Source organism: Octopus bimaculoides, chromosome 5 (genome assembly GCF_046866305.1).
Source record: "Octopus bimaculoides isolate indiv1 chromosome 5, ASM4686630v1, whole genome shotgun sequence".
In the NCBI taxonomy this organism is placed as follows: Eukaryota; Metazoa; Mollusca; class Cephalopoda; order Octopoda; family Octopodidae; genus Octopus; species Octopus bimaculoides.
Genome location: NC_142932.1, coordinates 1,087,238 through 1,107,823, shown reverse-complemented (window position 1 = coordinate 1,107,823; position 20,586 = coordinate 1,087,238). Strand labels below are relative to the sequence as shown.

The 20,586-nt window shown below is 36.7% G+C and overlaps 1 protein-coding gene across 4 annotated transcripts in view; it reads left to right on the top strand.

Moving 5' to 3' along the window:
• The window catches only part of LOC106875604 (vesicle transport protein GOT1B), a 47,509-nt gene extending 37,512 nt beyond the window's left edge, over nt 1–9,997 (top strand). For 2 of the 4 annotated variants that reach the window (XM_089351914.1, XM_014923820.3), the window contains one exon: nt 8,669–9,997. In XM_089351914.1, the coding sequence (XP_089208040.1) occupies nt 8,669–8,764 (96 nt within the window). In that variant the 3' untranslated portion in view covers nt 8,765–9,997. Of the gene's footprint in view, nt 1–3,140; nt 5,272–8,539 lie in introns of those variants that run through there. The other 2 variants (XM_014923821.3, XM_089351915.1) reach the window with 2 other exon arrangements.
• The last annotated feature ends 10,589 nt before the right edge of the window (nt 9,998–20,586 follow it).

Here is a 20,586-nt window from a genome sequence, read left to right as displayed (position 1 = left end):
TAACAGTTGAGGGAACCCGTGGAAGAGGTAGGCCCAGGAAGACCTGGGCTGAGGTGGTGAGGCAAGACCTTCGTACATTGGGCCTCACCGAGGCGATGACTACTGACCGAGACCTTTGGAAATGTGCTGTGCGTGAGAAGACCCGGCAAGCCAAGTAAGATCATTGCCAGTGCCCCTGGACTGGTTCTTGTGCGGGTGGCACATGAGATGCACCATTTTGAGCGTGGCTGTTGCCAGTACCGCCTGACTGGCTCCCGTAGGATTTTCGAGCGAGATCGTTGCCAGTGCCCCTGGACTGGCTTGTGCGGGTGGCACATAAAAGACACCATTTCGAGCGTGGCCGTTTTCGTGCGGGTGACACGTAAAAGCACCCACTACACTCTCTGAGTGGTTGGCGTTAGGAAGGGCATCCAGCTGTAGAAACTCTGCCAAATTAGATTGGAGCCTGGTGTTGCCATCCGGTTTCACCAGTCCTCAGTCAAATCGTCCAACCCATACTAGCATGGAAAGCGGACGTTAAACGATGATGATGATGATGATGATATATGTATATGCATGTATATCTATATATATATATATACATATGTATATATGTGTGTATGTATGTATGTATGTGTGTATATATACATTTGTGTGTGTATGTGTATATATATATGTGTGTAATATATTACACACACAGCTGATGAAAATGCCTCAAAGCTTTTAGCTCCACCATTTAAAACTCTGAGTTCTATTATGACAACTTACTGATTGTCCTATACTATATATATATATATATATATATATATATGTGTGTGTGTGTGTGTATGTATATGTGTATGTATATGTGTATGTATGTATATATATGCATGTATATACATGTATGTATATATGTATGTATGTGTGTGTATATGCAGATGTATATTCGTTTGTGTATATATATATATATATATATATATATATACACAATAGGCTTCTTTCAGTAATGTGTGTAGATGTGTTTAAATGCACCCTTGTCTTGACTTCTTCGGATGATTGTGAACAAGCATCGCCACCATACAAGCACCATTGTTCATTTCTGGTCATCCAAGAAAAACATGTCTCATCATGGGGAAACAGGTAGAGGTTGGTGACAGGAAGTGCATCCAGTTGTAGAAAAAAACCTGCTGCAACAAATTCTAGCTGACATATGCAAGCATAGAGAAAGTGGGCATCAAATGATGATGTGTTGTCTCTTATTAATGTAGTGACTGTAACTAATCCTGCATCTGGAGTACTTTGCCAAAGTAGTGTTGTTGTCATTGTTGTTGATGTTGGTGTTGGTGGTCAGTTTTGCCTGTTTAATATGGCTGCTACTAGTCTTGCATGTCTTAGTTACTTTAGCATAGCATTTGTGTTGCTGCTGCTTTTATTGTTTAGCATTCAAGTAAGCTCTTATTGAGCAGATTCCTGAGCTAAATCATTCAAGCTATAACCATATTACCAGCCTTCATGTTTTTTTGTGTTTATGTTTTTTGTGTGTGTGTGTGTGTGTGTGTGTGTGTGTGTGCTAGATATGATATACTCCAAACTTCATTATCCTATGTATTTTTAACTTTAAGGAAATTTGCCTCTTATTTCTTGCACATCTTATGACCACATAGAGGCTCTCACTGATCGTTACTGCCACTGCTGCTGGGGACAGGGATGAGGATGGGCTGAATATTTTCATGGTATAAATTATAGCCTAACAAATTCAGATCATAAACGTGGATTAGCCAAAATAGATAAGGTACCAGACAACCAAGCAAGAGGTCACCAGTTCATGTCATGTCACCAGTACTGCATCATATCTATGGCCAAAAAACTTATACCTCAACAGTCAAGTTCATTCAGCTGCAACTATGTGCCACAGGTTCGTATTACTCATTACCTACCACAGGTTTATGTTACTAGATATCACAAGCTGGTATTACTAAATGCTACAGACTGGTCTTACACTCACTTAGTACCACAGGCTGGTATTACTTGCTGGTTATCATAAATGGAGTTAGTAGGTTTCACAGGCTACATGCAAGATGGTTTTACCAAATATCACGGGTTGGTATTACTAACTAGTGTAAACAGTGTTAAAGAGTTAATACAGGGATTTGTTGGTTTGTAGAGCTAAATCTAATACCACATTCTCATATAAAAAAAATCTTCTTATGATAGATCAGTATTGTACCCAAGGAAAGGTCTGTTTTGCATTTACTTAACACCACAGAAAGAAGTAGTGACCCCAGTTTTTGAGATTTGGAAAGAGGAGTAATAGATACAACCCTTTGTAAATATGGTCAAACAATCATGTAACAATCTGGTCTGATTCAGATTCATATGTTACACTTTATCACACAGTCGCTTGTTGAGAAACAAAGCACTTGACCCAGCCTGTCTTGCAAAAGATGCAGCAAAATCATAAGGGTGTTGACCAAAATGTTTTGAGGGTCTGATTACAACCCTTTACATTCTGAGTTTAAATTTTTGCTGAGACTGTGTTTATCAACTGTTCTCTCCCACACAAATTCAAGACCTTATGCCTGTTTTGCCTGTTTTGGCTCTTTTCATTCAGAGTTCAAATCCTACTAAAGTCAACTTTACCTTTCGTTCTTTTGAAATTGATAAAATAAAGCACCAGTCAAATACTAGAATAGATCTAATTGCCTCCCCTCTATATATATATATGCACAATAGATTATTGGTAGATTTAATTGATGAGCCCACTTCTCTCTAATTTCTCACCTTGTACCTATGTAAGAAATCCTTGTTTGCACTAACATATTGCTGAAGATCGAGTCTTTGGACTCACACGTACTATGTTAATTCCTTCTAAGTTGTTGATTAATTGAAAATAAGTTACATAGAGTAATCAAAAGAGAGTATCTGAAAGTTGAGATGGTCATGGTTGTTGGAACGTCTTTGATCTTAGATGTGACATAAAACTAAACTGCTGCAATGCAAACAGACCTAGGTGTGGTTCACATGCAGATTTCATACTATCTTCTGTCATCATTTAGCCTTAATTTAGGATTTGTCGAGCAGACTCATGAAAGGCATTCCAGCCATGACTGCCCCATCTTTTATTGTGATATAACGTATACTGACCTAAATAAATCATTGTATCTTTTTTTTTCTTTTTTAAGTGAGAGACTAATTCAACGGAGATTTAGCTGTTATTGCTAGCTTGTTGACTATGCGTGTAGATGCTACCTCACTGGATTGTGTCCGCTGCTTAAATAAATACTGCCTCCCTTCTCGCACAAGAGATTATTAATTAAGAATGTATCTTCCAAGTATTGCTAACTATTTTTTTTGCCTCTATTGAACTGCATGATATTCTCCTCTTAAAATGTATTGCACCCAACTGTAAAGTACATGGTATCTGTTCTTTGTAAATATATATTGTCTTCTTTACTTTAATTCATTATTTGATTAGAAAGCATGACATTGCATGTTTTATTTCAAATTTTGATGTGTTTAAAGATATTTAGAAAATACAATGGAAAGTCAGCATCTTGTTAAATAACCTAACAAATTAGCCATTTATGTCTTGTCATCACAACCACATGTTTTTGTGACCAAGGCACTCAGTTCCCAACAGCTCAGTTTACCTAGCTGAAAATAGGTACTCTGTCATGATGTAATTCCTCACAATGGACAGCAACATCATAGTAAAATTCATCAAGTGATCTGTTGGTTTGCGCAGCTAAGTTCAATTCCTCCACTAGAAACATTATGTCTATTAGTCAAGTATCCTATCCAGGAATAGTTTTATCTTTCACCTGTTTAACACAACACAAATCAGTGATTATCAACAGCCCTGTGAATTTGTTAAAAGAAATTATATGTATTGCATTTACTGAAGAAATTTCTGAGCTAAAAGTCCAATATAAAGAGAGAACATAGAATCAACAACACCCTCGTTATTCTTATCATCACTCTTGTTGTTGAAGTTGGTCCTCTACAGCAATATACTCGAGTTACTTGTTCCTTCACTTATGCATGAGTACCACAAAGGAATATGACTCATCTCAAATAGGATATAGATATATATTCGACAAAATATTGGTTTCAAATTTTGGCACAAGGCCAGCAATTTCAGAGGAGGGGGAAAATCAATTACATTGACCCCAGTGTTCAACTGGTACTTATTTCATTGCAGCATTTGAAGTCCAAATGTAGGGTCAGAAGAAATGCTGCAGTTTACCTCTGCAGTGATGATTCTGCCAGTTCACTGTTTTACTTTGACAAAATATTGGTTTCAGATTTTGGCACAAGGCCAGCAATTTCAGAGGAGGGGGAAAATCAATTACATTGACCCCAGTGTTCAACTGGTACTTATTTTATTGACCCTGAAAGAATAAAAGCAAAGTCAATCCTAGCAGCATTTGAACTCAGAAGCTGGAAGAAATGCTGTCAGGCATTTCTTCCAGTCTGGCAACAGTTATGCCAGCTTACTGCCTTAGTTTCGACAAATTATTAACGAGAAATTATCTGAAGTGATACATGCATGGCTTTGTTTAAAAATTTTTCTTCAAAACCACATGGTTTTTAGTTCAATATTAGTTCATAGCATCTTAGGCAAATGCCTTCTTCCATTACTCAGGCAGACCAAATCCTTGTAAATGAAACTTGACAGATGGAAACTGTGAAGAAGCCCATCAGATGTATGTATGTGTGTATTGAGGTTTGATTGCAAAAGTCAGTGTCAAATGAAAGTAATTTATTTATTGTTTTGTTTTTTCCCCGTCATTTTAATCTATCTTGGATAAATCTCTTTATGTCTGGTTAACTTTGTCTTCCAGCTACCTCTTAGGTTGATGAATTAAACACCTCTCACTAGTATTGAGAGGGATACATCAACAAAATCTTTGACAATACTAACCCCCCAGTCTGATCACAGTCCAGTCACTGAAATCAGAAAATTAGTTAGCTACACAAAATGTAATGGCTGAAATTGAGAAATTTTTATTTTCAAGGATTATAATCCAGTAATTCCTTCAAAGTAAAACTAAATATATTTGTCTATAATGTACAAAAAAAGAACACATATATATGGTATCATGTGTGATTTTAATGTATTCACTTTCTAATTACCCAGTATTTTCTACTTAAATGGAATATTTTAATCATTCTGTGGGTATTTGGTGTGTTGTTTTTTTCATAATATCTCATCTTTTTACATATGTTGTGTTCTTTGTTTAACTGTTTCAGTCTACTCTGCATTAATGCACTGTACTCCCAGGAGTAAATTTTTTTTTTTTTGATAAGGTTTCACATCTCTTAGATATACATGTGTGTGTTTATGTGTATAATTCTCCCTGTTTGTCTAGACATGATGTTTTATATCAAATTATATGCCCAATCTCATCTATTCATACTTCCCTCTGTGTAAGTGTATTGCATATAACATTCTGTCTTTTCACAGCATCTCTTGTGTAAGTATATAATCACCTCTCTTTGCTAACTTGCCTCACTCTAAATGTAAGGGAAACAAGAAATATTTTTGACCAAATCAATCCCAATATTTCAGTAGTATTTATTTTATTGCACCTAGCGAGATGATAGGGAAACTCAACATTGGTGAACCTCTAACCTGAACCTGTGAGAATATCAAACATCAAAGAAGACACTGGAAACATCCAACATGAGTTTTCAAAGATCTAGTATCATGTTGGAACAAATGTATTTTGGAAGAATTTAACAATAAATACATGCAGGTTATGAATATTATTAGCTGAAAAGTTAAGGAATTACACAGACCTAACTGTTGAGCTAAAAGTATTGTAGTTATTAGGGAATGTGCCCCATCAATCTAATTAGATATATACAGTTTTCTCTCTTAACATCATTGCTCCACACACCCCTAAATCATGAGCAGCACTCAACAAGAGCCTTCATATATGCTCCAATTATTGGGTCTTGTTGCCAAGGATCCTTAACATGGCATCTCAACAACCAGCCTTTCTTTTCAGTACCAGAAGAGGACATGTCTGATTTTTTTTTTTTTTTTTTTGCCAATAGACCCTTTTCATGATGCAGTTTAAGATGTCTTTGTGTGCATGTTACTGCAGCATCATTCCAGATGCCAGAACAAATCTTTGTGGTTGTTCTTTGCTTGAGCTTTGTAGAGTATCAATTATTGCTTATAAAACCTATTAACGTTGCACCTTGCTCCAGATCCCACAAGTAAAAAGAAAAGAAAAAAAACTAGCTCCACCAGAACAATACACAACCACTTCTGGAAAAATATTGATAGATTCCATATAAGGATAGACACTGTACATTGTACAAAACAGCAATAATGGAATCTGTAAATTTTATTGGAACATTCTCACCATTTTTAAGCATGTTTTCCAAAATGTACATATTTTTTCTTCTTTCTTTTGTTCCTGATATCTCTCAAATGATGAGCAACAACAGCAATAATTAATCCTTTCTACTATAGGCACAAGGCCTGAAATTGTAGGGAAGGGGTTAAGTTGAGTACATGAACCTCAGTGTTTCATTGGTACTTAATTTCTCAACCCCAAAAGGATGAAAGGCAAAGTCAACCTTGGCAAAATTTGAACTCAAAATGTAAAGACGGACAAAATGTCACTAAGCATTTCATCCAGTGTGCTAACAATTCTGCCAGCTCACCACCTTAACAACAACAATAATAATTCTTTCAAAATTTGGCCCAAGGCTGGCAATTTAAGGGCACTGGGGCAAGTTGGTTACATCAAATACAATATGTGACTAGTATTTATTTTATCAACCCTGAAAGAATAAAAAGCAAAGTTGACTTTGGTGAGATTTTTGCTCACAACCTAGAGACCCAGAAGAAATGTTGCTATGATTTTTTTTTTTTTTTTTTGATTTTTTTGTGATGTGCTAAAGATTCTGTCAACTCACTGACTTAACAGCAACATCATCATCATCGATTAACGTCCTCCTTCCATGCTGGCATGGGTTGGACGGTTTGACAGGAGCTGGCCAGGCAGGAGCCTGCACCAGACTTCTGTGTCTGTTCTGACATGGTTTCTATGGCTGGATGCCCTTCCGAACACCAACCACCCTGCAGATAATAATAATAATCTTCCTACTGTAGGCAAAAGGCCTGACATTTGGGGGAGGGATCTAGTTGGTTACATTATAACAGTGCTGTAGTGGTACTTATTTTATCTACCCCAAAAGGATAAAAGACAAAGTTGACCTCAGTGGAACTTGAACTCAGAATGTGAAAATGGACAAAATGCCACTAAGCATTTTATCCAGTGTGCTAATGATTCTACCATTTCACCACTTTAGCAATGCCTTGTCTCTTTTGTCCACCAGGACCATGAGGTGGATTGACAAATCTTGTGTCTCTTAAATACAATGCCTATTAGCACAACTTTCACTCATGGAAAGGTTCCTTTATTATCAGCATTGGTGAAATAAGTATCAGTTTTGTGCTGGGGTTGATGTAACCAACTCGCCCCTTCCCCACAAATTTCAGGCCTTGTGCCTAGAATAGAAAGGATTATTATTATTTGTATTATTATTAGTGAGGACACATAGCTTAGTGGTTAGGATGTTGCACTCACAATCACAAGATCATGGTTTCAATTCCTAGACCAGGTGGTACACTGTGTCCTTCAGCAAAACACTTCATCTGTGATCACTTCAACACCTGATGTGTGGTGCACCATGCAGCTGCTCAGGCAATGCCGCTTTGATAGAAGGAGTAGCTTATGCACAGCACATGCATTTTATCACTCTAACCAATTTATGCAGGTCATTCTGCAAAAAGCTGAACACTCATATATTGTCTTCAATATGAGAGTCCATTATTATTATTATTATTATTAATACATTCCATAAAATGACTGGCAAATGAAGTGAGTCAATGTATTGTGGAAAGAACTCTTGGACAAGACAACCATGCTGACATCAAAATAAAATACATCCATTATACTCGGTAAAGAGATTTGTATAAGGATGGGTATTCAACCATATAAACAATGCAAAATGAAACATATATGAGTAAAACAATGTCTGGTCCCCACAAAACTTCTATGAGATCAGTAACTCTAAATAAGAACTGACTATGATGACCAGTCCAGATGACCTCAGCATGAAAAACTAACATAATATGATATTGATGCTGATGGTTATCACAATAAAAGCAGCTATAGTGATAATCAACAGACTACGTTTTAGCAGTGGTCAACATCATAAAGTTGTCATCAATTATAGCTTAACAATGGAAAACCTACTCCACTTAAACAGTTGATTTCATATGGGAGAAAAAAACACAAGAGATTAGTTCCCTCTAGAGAAAGTATCCTACTCAGTCCCTACAACATGTCTTTGAGCAAGGTTTGACTCATCACTCTGCTGGTATCCTAGCCATTCTCCAAATACTAAAGTCCAAAGACCTGTCTCGAATCTACATTTTCCTTCATTCATTGTCAATTATTATCTTGAATATTTCCAGTACATTATGATCTGTCTTTTTTTTTTTCTTTCCTTTTCAATTCTTCCTCTCTCTTTCACTGTATTTTTCTTTTTGCAGATATTTTTTTAAGAGATGATGTTTGAGTGGGATGGAGGCAACAGACAGATGCATTTAAAAGCTATTTGTCTTGTGATGTCTCATAATGATGATACAGCTATTACTAATGATGATGATGATTTCTTACAGAGGTACAAGACCAGTCATTTGGAAGGAAGGGAACTATCAATGATATCAATTGACACTAATACTTACTTCAGCCATTTATCCACCCTGGACCAATGAAAACTAAAGTTGTCCCCGGTGGGATGTGAACTCAGGATGTAAAAAGCTGTAACCAAAAACTACAAGACATTCTGCCAAACTTTCAAATGATTTTACTAATAAAACAAATAGTTGTTTCTAATGTAGGTACAAGGCCAGAAATTTGAGGAGAGGGGTAAATAGCTCAAATTAGCACCAGTGCTTGACTAGTGCTTTATTTTGTCAATCCTAAGAGGATGAAAGGCAAAGTTGAACTTGGAATATTAGAAGCTGGAATCAAGGAACAAAACACAGCTTTTGTCTTCCCATAATGAAAATTAATCTTAAGTTTCCAACAAGGAAACACAAAAATAGTGGGGGGAAACATTTTCATTCGTATAATTCATTTACCAAGTTTATTCTTAGGTTTATAATAAAATTACAATGAAATTTAAATAATGATAATAATTATAATAATACTAATAATTCAGAAATATATTTATGTATTATCATACTTTGAAAAGATGATTGTGACATTTTTGTCATAAAACAAAGACAACCTCAATAGTCATTCAATAAAATTCTTGTGACATCAAAAACATACAATGCTCGCTGATAAGAATAAATATTCTAAAATGGATTGAGAAATTCAAAGCATTTATTTGGTCTGATAGTAGGACGCCTATCATATCTACAGGATATGCGAGTTTGAGTTTTATGGGCAGCCGTCAACATTTTCTGTCCAAAAGGATTTTTAACCCAGAATTTATATGCTATTATCTATAGCTTTATGTGCTTTTATGTGTGTATATGTAGCAATATGTTACATGATTATTGAAGTTGTTTATGATATATCCTTGATGTATTTGATTGCTTCATTAGTATCAAATATGTATATAATTAGGTTGAGTGGTTAAAAAGTTCACTTCACAACTGCCTAGTGTATGGCATCTTGAACCCACCCATGTCTCCTACTATAGCCTTGAGCTGACCAATGCCTTGAGAGGGAAACTTGTAGATGGAAACTGTACAGAATCCAGCAGTATACTGCATAAGTGCTTCCATGTTTGTCTTTACACTGGCACTCCTTAAAACTTACATCCTTTGTTCATGTCCTGTAACTCAGCGATTCAACAAATAGTCATTGATAAAATAAGTACTAGGCTTTAAAATAAAATATTAGGATCAATATCATCATTTCATCATCATCATCGTCATCTAACGTCCATGAATAAAAGAATGTCTTTTTCATTATTTTCAATGATGTCAAATATATATCAGTGATATTTTTTATCCTTATTCATATATTTTTGTTTCATTTCAACGATTAAAAATGGATGTTCTTTATATTTTATTGCTAAAACAAAATGAAATCAGCAAAAAAGTGAGATCAACTGAAAAGAAATTGAAATAAATAAGGAATTGGAAACAAAATCAGCAGCAGTTCCTTCAATCATTGCATGTTAATTCTTCACTTATAAAATCTCATCTTTCTCTCTCTTTTATATATATATATATATATATGTGTGTGTGTGTGTGTGTGTGTGTGTATAAGTTTAAAATTTTGGTACAAGGCCAGCAATTGTGAGGGAAAGTGCAAGTTGATTATATCGACCCCAGTGCTCAACTGGTACTTAGTTTATTGAGACCAAAATGATGAAAGGGTAAGTCAAGCTTGGCAGAATTTGTACTCCTAAGCATTTCACTCAGCATACTGACATCTCTGCCAGCTCCCTGCCTTTCTCGTATGTATATATTGAGACTGAATTGCAAATTGAAAACACATCTCACAATAGCGATCTATCTATCTGATATATATATATATATATATTACTGTCATTTACCATCCACTTTCTCGTGCTTGCATGGGTCAGGAGTCAGATGTAATTTGTTGAGGCACACACATATGCATACATGTATTGTACTCGTTCACACACATGCACACACTCACACAGTGAACGTATGTCTGTTTGTCTTGGGTTGCTCAAAAATACCAAATGAATGCTCACAAAACCACATATATTATAACTTACTATCTCACACTTTATAGCATATGTTTTTATGTATACAGTATTGATGTATTTGGATTAAATTCTAAATTCTTCATAAATGTGTAATCACAAAGCATTATATTTAATGTGAATTAAAAATATTCATTTTGAAATCCAGTTAACAAACCCCCACTCACCAACACTCTGTATTTAAGTGTACTATCATCATGCCTAACTACTTTTAGTCTGCTGATCTGACTATCTCCTCTCTTTCTCTCTCATATATATATATATATATATATATACATATATAATAAATGCGCCCTTTTAAAACCTAGCCAGGCTCATGGGCCCAGTTTCCTGGTTTCAATGGTGTATGTGTTCCCCAGCTGGACAGGACGCCAGTCCATCACAGCGTTACTCATTTTTGCCATCTGAATGGACTGGAGCAACATGAAATGAAGTGTTTTGCTCAAGAACACAATGCATCGCCTGGTCCAGGAATCGAAATCACAATCTTACGATCATGGTGCCGACACCCTAACCACTAAGCCACGTGCCTCCCTCATCTATATATATATATATAGAGAGAGAGAGAGAGTATGAGGGCTTTAGTTCATTGATGATCTAAGCCAATAGGTACACTGCTATAGTTGGTCATCCATTAGGTTCCAAGCTCATTAGCTGAAGCTGGAGCTAGGGATCTGTAAGTAGGCTTCCAAGTCAGCAGGTATTTATTATAGGAAAAGGAAAACAAAACCAAGGCAGGACGAGCATCTCAGGTCATTTAGAATATTTAATGAGAGTAAAGTGAATCAAAAAAGAAGTAGATGTGATTATTGTCTTACAGGTGTTTCTGGGATATCCCAGAAATAGCTGTAAGACATTAATTAATTCTTCTTATCCATTTTTGATTCACCTTACTCTCATTAAATACTTTCTTTTTCTCTCTAATATATATATGTATATATGTTGTTTGTTGGCACTCCGTCGCTTACGACGTCGAGGGTTCCAGTTGATCTGATCAACGGAACAGCCTGCTCGTGAAATTAACATGCAAGTGGCTGAGCACTCCACAGACAAGTGTACCCTTAACGTAGTTCTCGGGGAGATTCAGCGTGACACAGAGTGTGACAAGGCTGACCCTTTGAATTACAGGCACAACAGAAACAGGAAGTAAGAGTGAGAGAAAGTTGTGGTGGAAGAGTACAGCAGGGTTCGCCACCATCCCCTAACAGAGCCTCGTGGAGCTTTAGGTGTTTTCGCTCAATAAACACTCACAACGCCCGGTCTGGGAATCGAAACCGTGATCCTATGATCGCGAGTCCGCTGCCCTAACCACTGGGCCATTGCGCCTCCACACACACATATATATATATATATACACGCACACACATATATACACAGAAGAGAAACATTAAGCAGTGATGTGTATAAAGACAAACTTGTTATCAGTTCAAATATACTTGGGACATATTCAAACTTGTAAGAAAGCCATTCGGTATATTTTGTCATGGAGAAAATTTCTTGCTGTATACAAATAGGTGTAAACACACCAAACCAGTTCAAAGTGCTCTCTAACCAGACTATTGGATCAATGCTTTCCAGAGAGCTGATCACTTCTTCAGCGTCAGACACTGGAAAGAGATCACTATGAACTGACAAGAGACGGATATCTTTTATTATATTTGCATCATTGTAATGAGACTGGCTGTACTAATCAGTGGTTCACCACAGATAAAATACAAACAAACGCAGCACGCACACACACACACACACACGCTGTATTTCACGACTTATAAAGCAACCGTATTCATTTGAAAAAATTTCTTGCAAAAGATGAAATCCAAAGTTAATTAAAAACAAGATATACAAAATTTTGGATATCCCTCTGAGAAATTCTATTTCGTGTACACAATTGTAAGTTGTATATATATATTACAGCTCACCAAAATTTTACCACCTATACTCATTTCCTTTAAAGGTAATAAATATTTATATCTATTATTAATACGAATACTTAATACTAATTTGAACATAGAAAATGAATGTATGTAGGCAGAATTTACAAGCATTCGCTTAGATTGCCTCCCTTGTATATAAATGACCCTTGAGAGTTACGTCCCTTAGATACTAACTTATGAAACTGATATTTGAATGGTTGAAGCAGTAGGGCCAAATGCCTCATGGTGTTTGATATTTTCTGCTCCATTCTCGCTGGAATCCATAACATAAGTATCGGTAAAATAATGGAATCAATATAATCGGCTACAAGCCCTCTAGATTTGTGTTTTCTTTCATATGTAAGAAAACATATTTAATGCATCTAAACATAATGCTGGTTTCAGATTTTGGCACAAGGCCAGCAATTTCGGGGGATGGGGTCAGTCGGTTAGATCGACCCCAGTGCTCAACTGCTACTTATTTAATCGACCCTGAAAGGATGAAAGGCAAAGATGACCTCGACGGAATTTGGACTCAGAACGTGAAGACGGATGAAATGCCGCTAAGCATTTTACTCGGGGTGCCAACGATTCTGCCAACTCGCCCCCTCATATTTAAACAAAATATTGAAAATAATTGCTTAAGTTGTTGTAAAATTGCGTAAGCAACTGGAGGGTCAGGGTCGATTGAATTAACACCACAGCGTTACTAGTAGTTATTTCCATCAACGCCGGAGGAATATAAGGCCAAGTGCAACTGGTCGGGATTTGAACCTACTTGTAAGTCCTAAATTAAATACCATCATATATCATATTTATATATAATATATATATAGTATATTTATATAAAATATATATATATTTTTTTTTTTATTGTAGTTTCAGCTTAGAGCTGCGGCCATGCTGATGCACCGCCGTGTTGCTACACTGTTATTACAGGGAGCTTCTTACAATTTGTGGCACTTGGTGAAGAATGGAGTTTGATTTAGCAACCCTCATTTGCACCTCCTGCCGCGAGGCAGGTTCATCTGGGACTCTCGACAGGAAGAGGTCCAGCTTTGATTTTAAAACCCCTACATCTACTTTGTGCCGGTTCCTCAGGCTCTTTGGGAGAATATTTAAAAGCTGTGGGCCCCTGAAACTCAAACTGTTGCAGTAACTGGTCCTGAAGCGCGATGGCATTGCTGGGATCTTTGGCACTATGCAGTGTCGTCCCGTTCTAGCATTGGTGTAGCTTTCAATGCCAAAATTTGGCACAATTCCTTCCAGGATCTTCCAGATGTATATTACTGCATACCTCTCCCGCCTTCTCTCCAGGGAGTAGAGTCTTAGCTGTTTCAGCCTTTCCCAGTAGCTGAGCAGTTGCAAAGAGACAATCTTCTTTGTGAATCTTCTCTGGATTGCTTCAAGGTCTGCTGTTAATTTCACACTGCTGGGTGACCACAGCTGTGAGCAGTAATCCATGCGGCTGAGGACGAATGTCCTCCAGAGCATCATCATGGTTTCCTTATCTCTGGTTCTGAATGTTCTCAGGATCCATCCAGCCAATCGTCTGCACTTTGTTGCCATCCTGGTAATGTGCACTTGGAAAGAGGCATCATCACTCATGTCGATACCCAGGTCTCTCACTGAGTATATAGTATATATACTATATAATATAGTATATTTATATATAATATATATATATAGCATATATATATATATATATATATATATATATATATATATATAATATTTATATATAAAATATATAGTATATTTATATATGATATATGTTTAAATATAATATATATCTCTCTCAACATGACACCAATGGTAGTCTTGTTAACCCATGGATAAGGGATATTTATCCACTAATGCATTCTCACTATCCGATATAGCTGAGCGAGCCAGGATACTTAAAGACTCCCTTAGACCTGGCTCGCTGAATACTCGCCAAGAAATATTCACACAGTTTATCCATTTCAATCGCTACCTATAGTAAAATTAGGATCTCCCGTTCGCTGATTAAGCTCGTAAGACTCCTTACGATCCTTAACAGGCTAAGAAATAGATCGCTATTTCTCAAATAGCTGGTCTAGGGGAGATAACCCGTCCTCACCAACGTCGGACCTTTTATTCTCTGATGATTTTTTGACCAATTGACCGTAACAACTTTCTACACCCGAAAGGTGAAGAGTTAAATTTGTCTTTGTATAGAGCCTGATGACCTGTCCAAAAGGCTGCAGCTTTTGTGGATGCAAAACCATTGGTCACTCTATGACCAGACTTTAACTTTATTGCTTCAATAGTTTACTGCACTATACTTTAGTGGGCTTCTTATTCGGGTATATGATTTATTGACTACATATATATATATTTGTTGTTGTACTTGGGGATGGTCATATTGCCAGTTTAGCCAATAAAAACACACGCACTGTATATTTGGTGTTAATTTGCTTCAGCTTTATATTACATTAATCTTAATCTTATTTCGGCCAGAGTTCTTTCGTCACACTTCTGTGACCTCATCAGTGGTCCTTTGTTTCCTTCCTTCTTATGTGTGTCTCACCTTGCTAAATATCAGCCATTTTGTATTTATATATATATATATATTGTTGACGTCATAAGGATTTTATAAACTTTCAAGAGTATGCAGAATATTTCTCCTTTGGAGTAATTGTTCTCGAAGCAAGCCACATACAGCTATAAAGAGCAGCATGTAAATATTGGGTTGAAAAACTCTTTTGGATTAATAACATCGAAGGATCGCTTCGGTTCAATGGTAGAACGATTGTTATGTCTACTGGATATTGAGGTTCGTGTCCCACGATCAGCTTTCCACTTTTTCCATTATGTGTGCGTGTGTGTGTGTGTGTAGGGAGGTTATGTCTTTGTGTTTTTGTTTGTTTCTCCTCACCGCTTGATAACCGGTGTAAGTGGCCGCAATAAACACAGTTGACTGAATTTTGTACTCATCTCCAGCTAGAACTGGGAACGCCTGGAAGAAATGGACTCCTTTTTAGTTTATATATTAAGCGGGAAACGACACTGGGTGGTGGCAGCCATCTACAACAACGTGCAGAAATTCAAAGAATGACCGCAAGAAACACGTCCCAGTATTTTGGCATGGTTCCACTGTATATGCATGGAAGATGGTCTACCAACGTCACAGTCACCAATGTACCACCTCACAGGAATGAGGACGGGCTAATGCCAAAATTAGAACGGTAAAGGGAAATAATAGGACTAAGTTCGACTTTCCTGCAAAATCGAACGGAAATAACAGTGGAGTTCCAATTGTTGGTTACTTTGGAAGACGTTCTTGATATCATCGTAAAATACTTTTACTTCGGAAAGTCGTAGAGGGTAAAAACTAAAGTAAATCCTACATTTTTTTTAGTAAAACAGATCACTTCGAAGGGTTCTGCTTCACTGATTGAGAGGAGGAGAGCGTTAAGACGCACTTTACTGTTGCTAAGAATGTTTTCAACTGCAGCATTCATAAAAAAAAGGTGGCGGTCACTGCAACTGCTAAAACAATATAAACGACAGCTACAATTTCTGCGACAGGTGTGCAAGGTAGACATTACAGATCGATCTTCTTTCAACAAACAAAAGCAGCAAGCGAATTTGAAAACACAATCATACGTGTTTTCCCTGCTCCTTCAAATGATGAGGATACTGAGGAAGTCGGAGAGAGTCCGAAAATAGCAGAAGATAAAGCGTTCAACAAAGAGGTGGGGAGCCAAATAAAATTAAATGAACTGACTCCACAAATCCAAAAGTCTGGATGCACCAGGTTAAACAGATGTCAAAAAAATTGCAACCAAACATTAAAAGCGGCTGATAGATCGATAACAACAACAGTATCAACAAGAAAAACTACAACAGTAGCATCAACAAATAAGGTACAATAACAAGAACAACAACAACTATATCACAGTAACATGAACAACAACAGCTACAACCAAAAATAACAACAGCAGAAAAAGAAACTTCAGCAAACAAGATACAAACCAACAGTTGCTCCAACGACAGCAACAGTAAGAGATGCACCCCAACAGAAAGAGCTACAGTCACAGCAACAGCTTATAGGCAGAGTCTTCAACTTCAGTTTACCAGAATGAGAACAGACATCTCATGAAGTCCGTATCTCGAAGATAAACGGGTGAGAACTTCGATGAGTTATCTCTCTAAAAAGCACCTATGGGAGACTCTGAGTACCATATCAGAAGCCTTTTGTAAATGACACGAGACGTTTAAAAACATACAGGACAAGAGAATTTTAGAGAAAAACCTTAGGGCCCCGAAAAAAGTTTACTTTAAGAGCAAGATATGTAACCTATTTCCCTTTATTGCCCCCCCCCCCATTCAAACACGACCATACTGAGAATAAGCGGCATAGCTCCACATAGTGGGATCGTCGTGGAAACAAGGGCTCCAGCTCACTGACATTACCGAGACCAGGATATCCGAGACGAACCCACCTGTCCAAAGGAACCCTGTTAATGGAACCTGAACGAGAGTACAAAATCTTTTCGGACTCTTCAGTACAAGATTTTTGGGTTGGATTAGCGAACTACTTCATAAGAAATTGACGCGGACAATTATCAACAACAGGTGGTAATTCTAACTATGAAAAGACAATTAAAGCATCATTGATTATCTTTAGCAAGATATAACTGTAGAGAATAACAGAGCAGAGAAGGAATTAGTGGTATAAAAGAGACACATAGAAGTAGCATCGAAAACGATACCTCTTCTATGCGCCTCTTAGGTTAACGAAAATATGAGCCTGCGACCATTTCTTATACGCGAAACACAAAGAAAGCGTTGTTCTTACTAAGGCAAGTGTATTGTAGCACAAAGACTCGAAAGTCACTCAATGGACCCAATCAAAGAAAAGCAGCGTAGTAACATATGTTAGGAATAGGAAAGTGACACTCTCTGAATTTCATCTCCACGCCACCTGGGGAAGATGTCTATGACAACTTCTACCTCATGCCATGCATCATAGAACAGGCCTGGAATAAAACTGGCTTCGGTGGTGTGCTTGCCAATTTGTATTAGCCCAAAGCTTCCGACAGGGATGACCATTGCTATCCAGAGATAACCGGTTCTGGTTCCCTTTTCATTAGCTAATTAGCTTGCTCGTGTTCTGCAATTTGTCTTCGCTATGTAGACTGGGCGGTCACCTCCCTGATTCGTTTGGTATCGTGCAATTGGCCAATCAATGATGTACTCTTTACTTTCCCCTAAAATGTGTTATCGTGAATCTATTGCTGCAGAGGATGGAATTTTTGAGAATTATTCCTTTCGTATTGAGCCAAAAGAAAGCAGTAGCGAACGACATCACTGTTGTATCAGAAACAGATGTGGTCAGTTTCATACTGGAAAAGTATCAAGAGAAAACGGGTGCATGTTTCGACCGGAAAAAGTCGTTAGCAACTTGGCAACTGGAGATGCATGTCCGCGTTACTAAGTAGTAATTTCTGTCACTAAACCGGGAGTCCGGTTAAGTTGCTCGGGTACTATTTTAAACCGATTCTTCGACAAAGAGGAACTTGAAGATGCTTCAAGAAGACTGGACGACTTACTTCACAAGTGTGCTGAGAGGAAGCTGTTCTTGAAACGTAGAACAGATGTGATGAACGTCTACATTGTTTCCGCTTGACGTCATGCTTTGTCTCAAGAAACATCTATCTAGATTGGCACGCATGCTTTTTCAATTTCCTCATTCTGCTGGTCAGAAAATCCATCTGCTCCCAGCCCCACCTCCATGCTGGTTTTGAAACACCGTCACTTGAAGCAGAGGTAAGCACTGAGGCTGACACACCTGACGAAGGCGAACAGGTATCGGCGCCGTTCCTGTGACATATCATTCACAAACCGTCTCTTTTATCGAGTTACAAATTATTTGTTTCTGTGATGTTTTTTGTTCTGATGTATTTTAGAATTTCATTCACATTTTTCGTTTCTAGGTTCAATTTCCACCGATCAACTTTTTTAAGGTTTCAAATAAAGTCGCTATCGTTCCCCTGTAGCCTTGCTTTTATTCTGTTGTAGATTGCCTTTTGCCCATCTGGCATGACACCATTAATTTTATTGTCTTCTTCCAAACCATCTACATGTCTCTCATCGAGCAAGCTATCGCTGTTCTTTTCCTGTGGTTTATTAGAGATTTCAGCTGTTTTCTGTTATGAGATTACTTTTATCAGTAGGAACTGTGCTTTCATCGTTTCCTCTGCTGCTGTTTTCCAATACCCGTCTTCTGATAGCTTCGAGCTCTACTTCTGTGAACCAACGATTTTTTCTTATTGCTCTAGCTTGATCACATAATCTCTGTACCGTGAGCTGAAACAATCCTCTTTCTCTCCATTGATCATACATACGTTGTTGGCATCCCCTAATATGAACACCATTTTCGTCTACAGGGTTGCTCAGGTAGTAACACTCTATGACCACAGCATTGACTTGTTTGTTCTATTTACGCCGTGTGTGCTGGTCCATTGCTGGATGACGACAGGCTGGAGTCGGACCAGTATCTCTGAGCCTGCCGGGTGCAACACTGTCACCATCAAGAGCTTTAGTTTCATTACCACTGTTATTCACAATATTTTGTTTTTTCATTGTCACTCATATGAGGTAGCGATTATTGGGTTGCGCAATTACCAGTGTTTTTATTGTGACACCATCAATAGATGTATCAGCAATTAGGACATGGGGAGATTCCAACCGCTTCTTTTCATTATTATTATTATCACTGATATCATTTTTTTTTTCATTTTTTTTTTTACTTTTTGAGTTTTTGCTGATTGTCATTAACACTTTCGTGTTAGTACTAGGCTCCGGGTCTTATCTATTAGCGTAGACAATTTGAAAGAGCGCCGCTTCTATAATTATAAACAAATAAATATAGTCAAACAAAACAAAGAAACAAACAAAAAACTAATATCCACCCATATTTTTTCCGTGGGGGGTATATATTTGTTTAATGCCGGGGTGGGGTGGGGGTATATATATGTATATCTGTTTAATGGTTTTGTGATCAATAATGAGTAGTCTTTGTCGTTTGTTTTCATTCGATTCGCTTATGTGCGTGTGCGCTTGTTTATATATTACTTAATGTTATTTTGAAATATTAAAATGTGCTCATGTAAAACTGGTGTGTATACGTAATTTAGTTTACGTACTTAGGTGTTTGTGATGTGTACGTACTCGGATATAGTCCAACACTTTTAATGAGTATTACTTACTCGGATGTAATCCAGCGCTTTGTCAGTCTGGCGTGCGTGGTTACACGTGTTGTGCGAATGACGGAGGTAACACACAGTTAAAACATATCGTTTCATTCGGAAGCAGAAATGAATTTCAATGAGTATTACTTACTCGGATATAGTCCAACATTTTGTAATTTATTTTAGACTCCATTTGTTGTCTTTATTCCCGATGTTTTTGGAAGGTTTCGGATCAGACCGATCATCATCATCATCATTATTATTATTATTATTATTATTATTATTATTATTATTATTATTATTGTTATTATTATTATTATTATTATTATTATTATTATTATTATTATTATTATTATTATTATTATTATTATTATTATTATTATTATTATTATTATTATTATTATTATTATTATTATTATTATTATTATTATTATTATTATTATTATTATTATTATTATTATTATTATTATTATTATTATTATTATTATTATTATTATTATTATTATTATTATTATTATTATTATTATTATTATTATTATTATTATTATTATTATTATTATTATTATTATTATTATTATTATTATTATTATTATTATTATTATTATTATTATTATTATTAAGGCGGTGAGCTGGCAAAATCGTTAAAACGCTGGACCAAATGCTTAGCGGTATTTCGCCCGTCGCTACGTTCTGAGTTCAAATTCCGCCGA